The sequence below is a fragment of the Hyaena hyaena genome, unplaced genomic scaffold (assembly GCF_003009895.1).
Source record: "Hyaena hyaena isolate Hyena2069 unplaced genomic scaffold, ASM300989v1 scaffold_154, whole genome shotgun sequence".
Classification (NCBI taxonomy): Eukaryota; Metazoa; Chordata; class Mammalia; order Carnivora; family Hyaenidae; genus Hyaena; species Hyaena hyaena.
The window spans coordinates 1,383,878-1,398,403 of record NW_024080786.1 but is presented as its reverse complement, the minus strand read 5'-3'; the positions used below and the strand labels follow the sequence as shown (position 1 = coordinate 1,398,403).

Sequence of the window (14,526 nt, the reverse complement as noted above, 5' to 3'; positions counted from 1 at the left end):
AGGTCATGATCCCAGGGGTGGTGAGTTCAAGCCTTGCGTTGGGCTCTGTGCTGACAACATAGAGCCTGGAGCCTGCTTCAGATTCTGTGTCTCTTTCCCTCACCTCCTGCTCCCGCTCCTCCCCCACTTGTGCTCTTTCTCTCTCAAACATGAAAAAAGTGTTTTGAGCAACAGAGTGATATGAACAGAGGGAAAATGAGGGAAGGGTCTGTTCAAACTGAAAAGACAACATAAGAATCAGATGCAAGAGCATGGTCCTTGAAGTCCAATTTGAGCAAAGAAGTATAAAGACATTCGGTGGGAAAAATCTGAATGTGAACTCAGCAGATGATGTTATTAAGGAAAGTCATATGAGTTATTAGGTGTGATAATGGTGTTGTGATTTTGCATGGAAAGATCTTTATTTTCAAAAATACCTGCCAAAGAATCTGGGGTGAAACGTGTGCATGTGATTGGAAGGAAATAAAGCAAATATTAATATTAAAATATTAAAGTGCACATTGCTATTAATAAACCTATCATATTTAAGTATTAAACTATTAGAGTGATGAATGATGAAGATATGGATGTTAACTATATCATTCCATATGTTTGAAATTTTTCACAAGAAAAAGTAAACTTAAAAAATTCTGTGGAAGTCAGGTGTAGGGTAGACCAAGGGCGAGATACTGAAGGTTCAGAGTCAGTTGAGTCATTCTTACCCTCAGGTCAAAAATGATGAGGCCCTTGGCCAGGTGGCTACAGAGGGAACAGAAAGGAAAAAACATGAATCCTGCAAAGGAAGGAGCAAAGGACAAGATGGGTGATTAACCTCAGTGCATAGAGGTGACAGAAGAGAGGACTCCAAAATGGTTGAGGTTCAGAGCCTGGAATGGGAGGAGAACAGTGCAGGTAGGAATGGAAATGGGGCTTTCAGGAGAAGGCATGGGTTTTGTGGGAATCGGGACGTGTTCTGTTACTGACACTGTGACTTTAAGAGGCCAGCAGAAAGAGCACCAGGAGTCTTTTGGAAAGCTAGGCCCCCACCAAAACAATCAAGGAGAGGTACTGGCTCAGGAAGTTTGTATCCACTGTAGGAAAGGACGGTCATGGAGAAAGTATAGAGAACAAAAGAGAAAAACAGCCAAGGCTGGACTCTTGGGTGAGAACTAAACTTCTGACTGAGAGGAAGAAGTACCTGTGAAAGAGACAAAATGCCAAGTGGCCAGCGAGAGACCAGAAAATCAGGATGATGCGGTGGAGCCTGGGACCCAAGGGAGAATGGAGTCTGAACATGGAAAGTCTTGCTCAAAGTCAGAGAGATGGGGAATATTAACGATGGAGTCTGGTGTTGGTTGGTCACTGGAGACTTTAGATGGTTTGAGTCCAGGCAGAAGCCAGAGTCTGAGAGGTAAAGAGTGACTGGGGGTGAGGAAATAACAGCTCACATCAGTTGGCTGCTTACTCTATGCCTGGCACCCACGAAACACCTGATGTGTTTTCTTCTCTTAATCCTCACAGCAATCTTGTGAGGAAACCGAGGCACAGAGAGATTAAGTGCCTTGCCTGAGGTCACACGAATAGGAAACAGCACAGCTGGGGTTTCAACTCAAGGACTCCTCACAAGTCAGTCATCCTTACCTCAGCCAGGAAAGAAAAATCAAGAACAGGGGAGGAAAGGAAAGGAAAGAAAGACATGTCTTCCTGTCTGCCATCCTTACCCAAGGACACAAGAGAAACAGAGAGAGGGCAGAGGCTACTCAGAAACTGTGACCTGGAGGGTGCAGAGTAGGAGGAAGCTCACTTACAGTCTTGGTCAAGCAGGGAGGGAGATCACCGGAGAGTGACAGGCTGGCAGTGAGTGGGATTGGAGGGGCTAGAGAGAGGATGTGTAGGATGACTCTTGCTCAGAAGACCCTGGAGTGGGGGGTGCCTGGGTGGCTCAGTCAGCTAAGTGTCCGACTTTTGATCTCAGCTCGGGTTTTGATTTCAGGGTCGTGAGTTCAAGCCCCACGTTGGGCTCTGCACTGGGTGTGAAGCCTACTTCAGCAACAACAACAACAACAACAACAACAACAAAAGAAGACCCTGGCGTGGAAGTGGTGCCTGGTTCATCATGCTGTCTATCTGTTGAAATACCACAGCTCCAAAAACCTCCGCACTGGGATCCTTGCCACCTGTATACATTCAAGGGCTACTCGAAGAAGGGGACTCAGCAATGAGCAATTCCCAGGGCCAGTAACAAGTGCTAAAGAGATGCTCCCAATGTGCATGAACAGACAGACTTAGGACACAGGATTTCTTTGAGTCTAGTGGACACGCATGAGAAAAAAATGTCACAGAGAAAAACTTCCTGTCTTTTATGATCAGCCAGAGACTGCTCGCACAAAAGGCCTGGAATTTAAAGAGGCTGTGATTTACAAAGAGTAAAACCTCACACTGCTTCTCTCCTTGACCAAGAACATCAAAACAAAGAGGGGTGGGGTTTTCAGGTGTCTAGGTGTGGCTGAGACAAACACAGTTCATAAATCCCATTTTAGAAAGAGCACAGAAACACTAGATTTCACCATAAAATGAAGAGATTTTGAGAAAGCACTGTAAGTATGAAGTTCCATCTGGTACCAGAGCACACCTCCCTCTATCAGCTCAGACCACAAAACAATACTGTACTAACAATTTTTAAAAATAACTCAAGTGTAGGCTGGCAAGTCTGTTTAGCCACAGAAGAGTCTGGAGACATACTCTGTCACGCTGGTGAAGGACATATTTTTTGTCACATAAAAACACATAACGCACAACGGTGTTCACATTTTTCACTTACTGTCATTGTTAGAGCCCGTTTCCATAACACCATAAGGAGGAGCCAGAAGTCCTGCCATGTACTGTCGATATTTCTGAAAGACAAGATTGTAAACTCAATGCACAGATATTTACTCACAGAGGGCATTCATTTATTTACACACTAAAAAGCAGAAATGTTGGGTGTCAGGAAGCATCTGACTCGAGTATTTATAGAGCCATGAAACGTGCTGTCTGGGATCTGTGGTCTCAAATAAAGATGCTGTGTTATAAGGGGGCTTCGTGGATGAGACAGAAAGTACCCCCTGCCTCCGCCCAGGCAGGGGGTGCGATCCCAGACAGTTCAGTTAAGTCCTGACTAAGCCAAATGCATGGGCTTTTACCCTCCCTCCACCTTTTGCCCTGCTTCTCACTCCAGCAAACAAACACATGCTTGGGTTTTTGTGGAAGGCATAGACATTTGGTTTTTATAGATGCAGATACAAATAATTGTGCTGCCTTCTTAATAGGTGAATGGCACTGAATCAGCTTTCTTTCAAAGTAAAAAGAAATGCATCTCTGGAAAATGTCTGTTTTGAAAGAAGTTGATTCGTTTCCATTTACCTGTTTCCTTTTACACTGTACACCTGCCCATTATGTGACCTCTACAGAATTTTCAGTATGTTGTCAGATAGAATGGTCTGACTTCATTTTGGTCTGTTTGGATTCCTCTGAATTGTGTCCCCCTGACTTTTGGTCCAGGCACGCCTTAAAACCTGAGGCTCAGTGATATCGATGAGACCCCAGTCTGTACTGTTTTGAAGGGATAAGGCTTGGTGAGCAGAAAGCCATTGAGAGCATCCACAGAGAGAGGGGTGACATTTACAAAGATGGAAAATGGATATTAGACATCCTGTCTTCTCAGGTAATAAATACAGCCTCCTCCCCTCGCAGAATGAAAGCCAGGCAATTTTATTTATCGCATGGTGTCATGTATATTTATGGTTTATAATTATGATGACACGTAAGTGTTAAACGGCATCAAAAGAATCAACACTCTATAATGTGTTTGTGGGTTACACAAACGTCAGCAGAAAACCCTTCATCTGTAGCAATGGGCAGCTGGCGACATGCAGTGTTTGAGCAACCATCTGGCCCATTTGGTAGATGTGAATGGTGTTTGTAATGTAACATTGATGATTTCTTAAAAGAGCCTTCTTCTAGTCAAGATGGGACTAGCTTTTTTTTTAAATCCTTTTTTCTTCTCACTCTGAAGCAACTATACTAACACCTGCATGCAAACATTAAAAATCATGATTTTCTCTGCCTCCGAGTTAACTAATCACTCAAACATACCCACAGGACTAATCTATCACCCTGAATTCCTGACATTTCCTTTGATAGTTTCTCAGTTCTAATTCTTTTCTTTCTTATGACACCATCCACTCTTCTTCCTCATGAGAGAGCACTGATTAAAAACATTTTTGGGCATGATATTATACTGGACTCTGAACAAAACAGGCTCATAGAGAGCAGATGGGGACTAGATATGTTCTAAGAAGGTTTTGTGACCCCCTCCAGCCTTTTGAGTTATTCTTCTTACTGTTAGCAACTCCTCACCAGGCTCTTAAAAGAAATAATCCAAGTCAAGTGAAAGGAGCAATCTGCATTGCTAGTAAATGTTGTTTTGGATGCAGTGGATGTTTTCTGTCTCAGCACCTCAATGCCAGTTCCCAGAAGCTCCACAGAAGCCCCCCATTGACCCCTAAGCGAATGGACCTTTCCCTTCCTTCTGCTCCATAGCACTTGGTCTGCTGGTCACTCGTTCATGGAGCACATCATTATGGATGTTGCTCCTGGTAACATAAAATAGAGCAACCCTTTGAAGAGCAGAAGGTGGCCTAGTTTTCAGGACGTGCATGTATTAAACACCTACTATGTGCAGACAATGTCCCAGGCACTGGGCTCCCTGCAGAGAATAAGCAGACAGGCCCTTTGCACTTATGAAGTGTCTGTCTCTTGCAACATAGAGCACCATGGCTTACACATATTAGGAACTAAACACTTATCTGTTGAATTTTAGAAATTTTATGGAGAATTTCAAACATATATAAAAACCAAATAACACATACCTAACATCTAGCCTCAATAATTATTAACTCATGACCAATGTTGTTTCCTCTACATCCCTATCCACCTGCCTTTTCCAGAGTTATTTTGAAGCAAATCCCAGATATAATATTATTTGATCCATAAATATTTCAGATATATCAAGCAAATCTACAATTTCTACTACAATATCACTATCACAACTAAGAAACGTAACATTTCCATGATATTCATTTGATGTTCACATTTCTGTTTCATAAATGTCATTGCCGAATTGAATTTATAAAGTACTTTAATAAGGCAACATTGGTTTCAGTAGAAGAACATTTGGCATAGTGGAGATGGCAAAAACAGGGTTAAGGGGCGCCTGCTGGTTCAGTTGGATAAGCGTCCAACTTTGGCTCAGGTCATGATCTCGTGGTTTGTGAGTTCAAGCCTCGCATCAGGCTCTGTGCCGACAACTCAGAGCCTGGAGCCTGCTTCAGATTCTGTGTCTCCCTCTCTCTCTGCCCCTCCCCTGCTCATGCTCTATCTTTCTCTGTCTCTCAAATAAATAAATAAATGTTTAAAAATTTTTAAAAAACAGGGTTGAAATATTAATAACTATACATAAGAATCCAACCTTTAAAAATTGGTGGGAAATTGTTTAGAAAACATCCACTAAAGCAGGAAAATTAATTTCTTGTGTAGCACAGTGCAGAGCACCCTATATCAATTAGGATAAAGACAGCTTACTGAAATAAAACCTATATCAGAAAACTGGGACTCCTAAATAATTTGCATACTGCTTGATCTTTGGGCAGCACGTCATCTTCCAAGCACCACTCAGAAAAGAGTCTACAAAAGAATATATCTGAAAAGATGCTGAACCTCATTCATGACAGAAAGGCACATTAAAACTATAGTGCAATGTCAGTTTTTACTTGTCAGATTTGACAAAGTTTCAAAAAATTTCCTAACATATAATTGGTTATGGCATATGTTGCTTATGGGAATGTAAAATGATACAGCCTGAGAGGAAGGCAGTTTGGAAGTATCCATCACATTTTAAAATACATATTTCCTTTGAGGAAAGACCTCCCTTAGAGGCAGAACTAGAACCTCCTAAAATACCTAAGTACATAGGCAGACATGTATATCTGTCCATAACAGCAGACAAAACAACAACCTCAAACAGGAAATAACTCAAATGTCCACAAATAGATGGCACCTGGGCTATTTCCTGATAAGTTGATAAAGATGGGTTATTTCCTGATGAATAGATGATGTTGGAATACTATGCTGCCATGAGGGAAGGAGCACTACCTGCTGATATAGAAAGATCTCCAGGGGCACCTAGGGGGCTCAGTTGGTTGAACATCCGACTTCAGCTCAGGTTGTGATCTCACAGTTCGTGAGTTCGAGCCCCGTGTTGGGCTCTGTGCTGACAGGTCAGAGCCTGGAGCCTGCTTCAGATTCTGTGTGTGTCTCTCTCTGCCCTTCCCCCACTCATGTTCTATCTCTCTCCCTCTCAAAAATAAACTTTAAAAAAAAAAAAGAATAATCTCCACAATATATTGTGAAGTTTAAAAAAGGTGAAACACGGCACTGTGTGTAGAGTATGCTACCATTTTGTGAGGATAAAAGAATACATGTGTATATGTGAATATTCATAAAGATTTGTAAATGCATAAACTATCTCTGGACACATACACAAGAAAGCAGTAACAAAGACTACCACTGGGAAAGAGATCTAGGTGGCTGAGGGTCACATGGGAGAGGGACTTAGTTTTCCCTGTTCATCACCCACTGTGGCTGTCTGCCTGGGGCTGGACTGGTGATGCTGGCTCGCAGTAGCACACAGAAAGGGATAATGGCGGCAGTGGAATGAGCAGACAGCCCTTCTCTCTTAAACACGTGGAGGTGGGAATAATCCCTTTGGCTATAAAATCCTTCAGAGTAGGGGAATGGAGAATTGGGTTTGGGGCTACCTTCTAATAGTGTTTATTGGTACTCAAGTGATGAATTGAAAAATGAGAGATGACTGGATTAGTAAACCTAGATTGTGGAGTGGTTGGTCTCTTCATAGACATTTAAAAACCATGCCAAGCTTTCTGGGGAACAGACTGAAACTAAAGGGAATTCACCAAGACTCCCATATGAAAGTCAGCACAAGGTCAGCTTTAACCTGAGTCAGCAGCTCTCTAGAGGTGACCCAGCACATGTTTATGGTGTTTATTCAATGTCACTCCCACATGCCTCCCACACCCTGGCTGCTGGGGGTGTGCAGTGGCCCAGCTCAGTCCCTTGACAATGTCCTCCTTGGGGCCCTGCTTGACCTCTCCCTGCAAAACCTATCCCCGGACCCCAACACACCCTAACACATTTTAAAATCACCATAAGCACCTGGGAAAGAGCTATGCCACACTAACTGCCACAGTCACTGATTCTCGCCGTGGAAGGGCCCCCCGGTTGGAGGACTCTTCAACAGTTCTGACTCCCTAGCCCTCCATGAAGTCTGAGGGCACTTAGGAAATCAGTTATTCATATGACAAGTAAACCACAAGGACCTTGCAGGGTCTTAGAAGAATTTGGTAAGTTTTGTTCTTAAGATCTACTCCTGGCTTTGTCACTAGTCAGCTGAGTCGACTCTGACAAGTCTTCTGAGCTCTATGACTTCAATCTCCTCTCAGTTAGCTCCAGAGTTCCTTGGGCAGAACTCTGGTGACTTGAAGGACCCTCGGGCAAGGGTACCATGCAAACAGAACCTATGGCAACTAGAGTGTCTTCCTTTGTAACCGTTTTATAATTAGAGTTCTAAGAGCAATTTCATCTGAAAGATGACTTTCACTTCTAAAAAGTAAAAGTTTACAAATCACAAGACTAATCTCTGAACTTCCAGCCAGATAGATGTCACTCAAAGATCTCTGTAAAGAACCAAAAAAGACCAATTCAGGATTTGTCTACGAAGTATTAAGGATTCTATCCTCTGTTAGAAAGACTCCTATGGTTGAGAACTGGCCGAATGACAAACCTGTACCTGAAAGGTCTATCAACAAAATTGGTACTGAGAATTTAACAGAGATACACCACAGTGCAGTGCAGACCCTCTGAAATGGAGTTGTGCAGAACCCTGGAATGGCACACAGGGCAGGAGGGAGTATGAGAGGGGTTAACAGAAGCTCTTCCTGGAGCTTACATTTTATTCTATGTCAAGTAGTTTAAAAGATTACTTTTATACTTTTATATTACAGAGTAGAAAGCTAAATTTGCATAAATTTTAAAGATTAAAGCATGAGACTTCAAAGACATTTTGAGTTTGCTGCTGGCTACTTCTAGCTACAAAGGGTCTAGACCCCGGGCAGTATGTATTGATTTCCTCTGCATTCGGGGAACTTCAGTGGAAAAAACCCAAGAACCTCTGATGTTATGAAAAGTGTGCAGACATTGGAATCGTACAAGAACCGGGTCTTAATTCTGAATCTACCACTTGCTACTTGTGTGAACTTGAGAAAGTTGGGTTACCTCAGTTGCCTGGGTGAAGAGTCTGATCTTTCAGGACCATTGGGAGGATGAGAAATAAAATCTACAGAAGTGCCCAGTGCATATTAGTCACTTAATAAATAGTTGCTGCTGCTGATGATAACAACACTAACAACAACAATGACAACAACAACACAACCAAGGATTAATCAAGATAATCACACTATATTTAATGTGTTTCCCAAGCAGATACCGTTCAGCTTTAGGAAAGAACATACCCTTTATGACAATTTCACATGACTGAGGCTGTGGATATACACAATGTAAAGACCTATAATATATCTATTGATCTGTCTGTTAAATGGTGATGTGAAGAAATAGGAATTTAAATAGTAGACTTTCTTAAATAATTTGATAGTACACTGCCTATTTTTGTATCTACATGGTAAAACTGTCCAAGAAGAAAGGAAGGGCACATGACAGTAAGCCCAAAAATATTCACAAAATAAGTAAAGCCTTTTAGCCATCAGAACTGTTTTATATTCAAAGAATATTTTTTTAAAAATTAATCTGTAAATTACAACTGGCCAGGTTGTGAAGTCAGATCAGTGTCTGTGGCTCAGAGCAGAGGGAAGAGGGAAGGCAGTATGAGGGGTATGGTATCCTCGGGCTCGTGAGGCCAGATGCCCGTCTCTAAATCCAGGTGGAGATGTGCTAAAGGCTACACAAATATGTATTTTTTAAAAGTTTTTATTTGAAAGAGAGAGAAAGCATGAGGTGGGAAGAAGGGTAGAGGGAGCCAGAGAGAATCCCAAGCAAGCTCCATGCTCACCATGGAACCCAACACTGGGATCAAGATCTAGCCGAAATCAAGAGTCAGATGCTCAACCAACTGAGCCACCCAGGTGCCCCAAGTTACACTAATATTTTTGAAGAAGACACAACAGATGACAGTCTCAGAAAGGTTAAAACCTGGTCTGTCTCTCAGCCAACTCATGTTCCCCTCACTGAAGAAGGCTGGCTGCAAGGCAGGCGGAACCACCACCTGGTGGAAGGAGGTCTGAGGGTAAACCCAGCTCTGCTCCGCAGGCCTTGAGTCCTGGCCCGTTGCTGCTCCCACCCAGAGCTACAGCGACTTTTTTCTAGTTTGCACAAAGGCTCCATATGAGCCAGTTGTAGTCCAGGAGTCAGAATACAAAAGCTGAGTGGCATCTGCTGGGGAAGGAGGCCTAACAGAGCTATGTCTCAGTTTACAAAGCACATCTAACAGAGAATAAAGAAAGGCTGGCAGCTTGAACCCTCGCTGGACCCTCTATGACAAGAGAAAATGGAGTCCTAGTGGAGCAAGATTCCCTACCCTGGAGGTGAAGGTCTTCCTGACACACTGTGAGGCCTTTTCTGAGGGTCTCCAACTTGTTGTCTGCTGCCACGACCCACCCAGGCTGCTAGCAGGAGCCTCCACAACGGAGGCCAGGGTGGTACAGGACTCACTACATTCCTCCTGGCCAGAAGCAGCCAGGCCAAGATGCTGGGCACACCCCTTCCCAGCAACAGTGCCCCTGTGCCCCACCCCTCTGCCTAGGAGATCATCAGGTTGCAGGGAGCACATAAGTAGCATCCTTAGGCTGGGATATCACTGCTAGAAAAGCATTAAAAACAGGAAGCCATAAGGATGACGAATAGGCATTCTGTGAACACCCGGTGGGGGAGAGGGGATGTGCTCTGACCAGGGATGCACTAATGGAAGCTCATGGTGGAGGTGAGTTGGGGAGGACCAGGACTGGGGCACAATAGGAGAGGGCCACCCTAGGGGTCTGAGGCTATGTCTCGTCATAACATCCCACTCAGTACATCTGCACTGGGTTCTCCCAACTTAGTAAAGCCAAGTTTGTAAAATGTAATGACAAACAAATTACCTGCAATTTCTCTGAAAGGTCAGGAGTATTTGGGAAAGGAGCTTAGAATAGGGGTCTAACAGTTAGACCCCCCTTTTTCAGTTTGTGTGTAAGAGTTTTTTCATAACTGCTGTATGACGTGCAACGTGTGACGCGAAAATTGACGTGGCACATTGCTCTAAAATCTCAGAGAGCTATAGAATTCTCAAACATATGAAGAATAGGAAAAGAGAAAAGCAAAGCAGTTGTAAATGGAAACCTTCAAGCAGAATTTTTCTGTTTACTGTTTTAAAGCTGTTATTGCTTCTTCCACAAGACCACTGGCTGGACTGAGTTTACCTCTTATGCCAAGTTATTCTGTTTCCCTGTTTCTCAATTTCTATAGCATTTGCATAACAGGACTCAAAGAACTTCCATCGCCACTTCTTCAATGATATTTAATTATATCCTTTGGTCCTAAGATAGATATTTCTAAATGGAGGCAAAATTCTGCTTGCCAACTCCTGGTCATTTTAAATTCAAGACTAACCTGCCAAGAGGAGTAGTTTGGAATGTGATAATCACAACGATAGTTCTACTAGAGGAAAATTTCCAACCCTGAGTCATTTAGAGTGCTAGGCTAAAGCCCAAGCAAGATGACCCTGCAGGTAAGCATATAAAGTCTCACTCAAAACGCACCTGTTTGAAATTCTCTCTCCTACTGGTGGGTGGTAGATGGTGGGGCAAATTCAGGTTAGAGAGTCAGGAATCTGAGGCTGAGAAGTCTTGGGCGTAAGGGGCAGGGGGCAGGGAGAATAGCCCTCCAGGTAGAGAAGGAACAGGTGTGACCTTAAGAGACCCGGCCAAGAGGATGGAGAGTCAGGACAAGGGGGCCGGGAAGAGGGGAAGGTGGTGAGGCTGAGCAGTGCAAGGACTGGACAGGCAAGGTCTTCCAGGTCCCAGTGAGGATTCTGAACTGCACCCTCATACAACACAGAGCAGGTTAAGCATAGAAATGACAAGAACAGATAGGTGTCTTTAAAAGACCATTTCAGCTGCTGTCTGGAGAATGTTTTTCATGGGAAAACAAGGAAGGCACCAGACCCTTAAGGGGGAAACAGATCTGAATGTGAACCTGGAGATGTAAGAGAAGGGGATGCGAAGTAGGGGGTTAAGGTACTTCATTCCTACGGGTGAGACAATCTACAACTACCTACGGTCAATGACCTTAAAGATTCAAATTTCTTGTTCAGGCACATTCAACACATCTACACTTTTTTTCCAAATCTTTTTAAAAAAATATTTATTTATTTATGAGAGAGAGAGAGAGACAGAGTGCGAGCAGGGGGAGGGCCAGAGAGAGAGGAGACACAGAATCCGAAGCAGGCTCCAGGCTCTCAGCTGTCAGCACAGAGCCCGATGTGTGTCTCGAGCCCATGAACCACAAGATCATGCCCTAAGCTGAAGTCAGATACCTAACCGACTGAGCCACCCAGGTGCCTCAACACATCTATACTTTTAATGTGACTAAAAAGTTTGGGGATTTCTGGGTGCTCACTGGAATAATTATAATTTAAGTTAGTGCACACTCTGCATATTTGAGTAATTAAATCAGCCATGGGCTTCTCTTAGGGAAGCTCAAATTGAAAGCGAGACACACACACACAGTAGGTCAGTGCTAGTTAACTAAATCATAAAATACTGTGCCATGAAGCTATTATTGCATAGTCCATCCTCATAGCTCTATTTTCACTAAGCCTGTATCTACACCATCTAAATGTATAAATGTGACTATGCACGTTGAAAAAGTATACTCTGCCTCCTTGTTTATAGAAAAAACAGTTGGTTGACATTTTATTTAAGCATATGATTCTTTAAGGATGATGGGTATTAATACAGTTACTCTGAATTAGAACGATCAAGCCCAGCACTTATGAAACTAACAGGACTATCAGTAATACATATATCATGGAATTCTTCACATTCCAAGAAAGTGCTTAAATGTTGATCATACAGCATTAGGATGCACTGATCATTTGAAAACTTAAAGGATCATTTCACAATAATAGCCATGACTGTCATACCATTAGAGCAAACTACCAACATTTTGCTTTTGCTTTCCGGCTCTACAATATACCACACAAAGGATAGTGAACAGAGCAAGAGGGAGATAATAAATAGTAATTCAATGGGTGCTGTGGTCTGGATGTATCTCCTCTCCTGCCCCGCCCACCCCAGCACCAACCAAATTCCTAAGTTGAAATCCTAACACCTAATATGATGGTGGGGACTCTGTGGGGGTTCTTAAGTCATAAGGGTGGAGTCCCCACGAATGGGGTCAGTGCTCTTCTGAGAGTCCCCACAAAGTTCCCCCCATTCCTCCTGCCAATGGAGGTCATAATGAGAAGTGCCACATAGTACCCTGACCTCAGACTTCCAGCTTCCAGGACTATGAGAAATAATTTCTGGTTTGGTAATAGCAGCCTAAATGGACTAAGAAGAGGGGATAAGAAGATCTTCTGGCCTAAGGAGATACCTGAACTTCCCACATTAGTGACATTTCTTTAAGTTTCTTGCTTCATCTCTCAAAACTTGGAACTACTGGAGCATGGAAACTATGCATTTCTTTAGGTCTATTCTGAGCAAGTTTTTCTGGACGCATCCATATATAACTCACGTATGCTATCTCCTGAACTTCAGTCATACCCTGTGACCTCCAGTGGGCACTGAGTACCAGCTTTTGCCATATGCATGCAGACTGGTCACTAGAAGGGAAACTATACAAGGATAGTGACTTTTATCTGTTTCCTACCCTGATGGAACTCAATAGCCTGGAGTTGGGTACTTCTCAGCTTCAACCACTCTCAACTTCTGGAGACTGTCTACATTGATTCATACCCAACTCCTGCAGCTTTTCTGCCCATGCACATTGCTTGCACTTACTTTCTTCATCCCCCTTCATTATCATCATCATTTCTATTATTTCTGCTTCAAGTTGCCATAAACAACCTTAGAGCATCCTTGTCAATCCAATCCAATATATCCCTATTGCACACATCTGGGAATCACGGTCACAAAGGTGTGTGATTGTGGAGGCTTCTAATCATCATGCAATATTATATGCCTTGAATCCTTTGAGTGGTTCTTGGTTTCTATCAACTCTCTACTTTAGATAATCTGAACTCTGTTTCTCCTACAGAATGTATTCTCAGGGGCCTCACCCAGGCCCCACACTTTCTATATTCCCTTCTATATCTTCACCTAACAGATGAGGCCCCACATCTCCTAATAGGAACACTAGGAGGTGTCAATAATGGAGGCAGTGCTTTAGCCATTCTAGAAAACAGTGTGAAAGAGAACAGTATAATGCCATATGTCTAAGGGGGTATGAGAGTGGGCAGGCCTGAAAGAGTTGAGGGGACACAAGCTTTAAGATTCAGGCAAATGTGGTGCCTCGTCCCAGTTCCGCAAACTTCCGCTGGTGCTAACAGACTTGAGAGCTGATACAAGCCAGCCCCCTCCTGCCCTCCAGCCTCAGCTCCCACACTCTTCCCCAACCATACTGGCTCCTTGCAGACGCTCCAGCACACCGAGCTTTCCCTCGGGCCTCCTACATCTCCTGCTTCGCACCACTGGCCCTGCCAACACCTGCTCACCTGTGCTGACCCATGGTCTCTTCAGAGTGGCCTTTCTTCAGCCCCCAGTTCATGTGAGTCTCTTGTGACTCCTCTCCTGGCATCATGTCTTTTCCGTCGGTGTGCCCAGGTAATGTGAGGTATGTACTGTACATGAGTATGTGCTGGCTTAATGCTGCTCTCCTCTCTTCCACTACAGGCCAGGAGGGCAGGGACCACATGTACGTTCTCTCTCACTGCATACTTAGAACTGAGCACAGGGCCTACGACATAGCAGGCTTTCAGTGAGTATTTGCTGAGTGAATGAATTACTGACAGAATTACTTAGTCACTCTGAGGTTCAGTTCCTCAACAATAAACCAGACTTATTACCATAAAACCCTCACAGTTGATGGAAGGACTGAATGAGACAACCTGTGTAAAGCTCCTCACAGCCTGGGCACACTATAAATACTGGTTCCTATTCTCTCTACATCATGATTTTCTTCTCACACTGATTCTGTTTAAGGGGTACATTTTCACTTAAAAAAATTAAGGCTTGGAGGAAGAAACTGTCTAATGCATGGAGATCTACAAAAACGAATCTAATGACTTAAAGATATGATGAAAAAAGCCACTTAGAACCATATAATGTATGTGGTCAAATATCTCTGTGATGTTTGTTTGCTCTTTATGAATCAACTTCTTGC

At 43.3% G+C, this 14,526-nt stretch overlaps 1 protein-coding gene across 8 annotated transcripts in view; it reads right to left on the bottom strand.

The window, feature by feature from the left end:
- Nucleotides 1-14,526, bottom strand: part of RAPGEF4 (Rap guanine nucleotide exchange factor 4) — a 300,415-nt gene that overhangs the window by 125,198 nt on the left and 160,691 nt on the right. For 6 of the 8 annotated variants that reach the window (XM_039239196.1, XM_039239189.1, XM_039239190.1 and 3 more), the window contains one exon: nucleotides 2,801-2,873. In XM_039239196.1, the coding sequence (XP_039095127.1) occupies nucleotides 2,801-2,873 (73 nt within the window). Of the gene's footprint in view, nucleotides 1-2,800; nucleotides 2,874-5,943; nucleotides 5,949-14,526 lie in introns of those variants that run through there. The other 2 variants (XM_039239192.1, XM_039239195.1) reach the window with 1 other exon arrangement.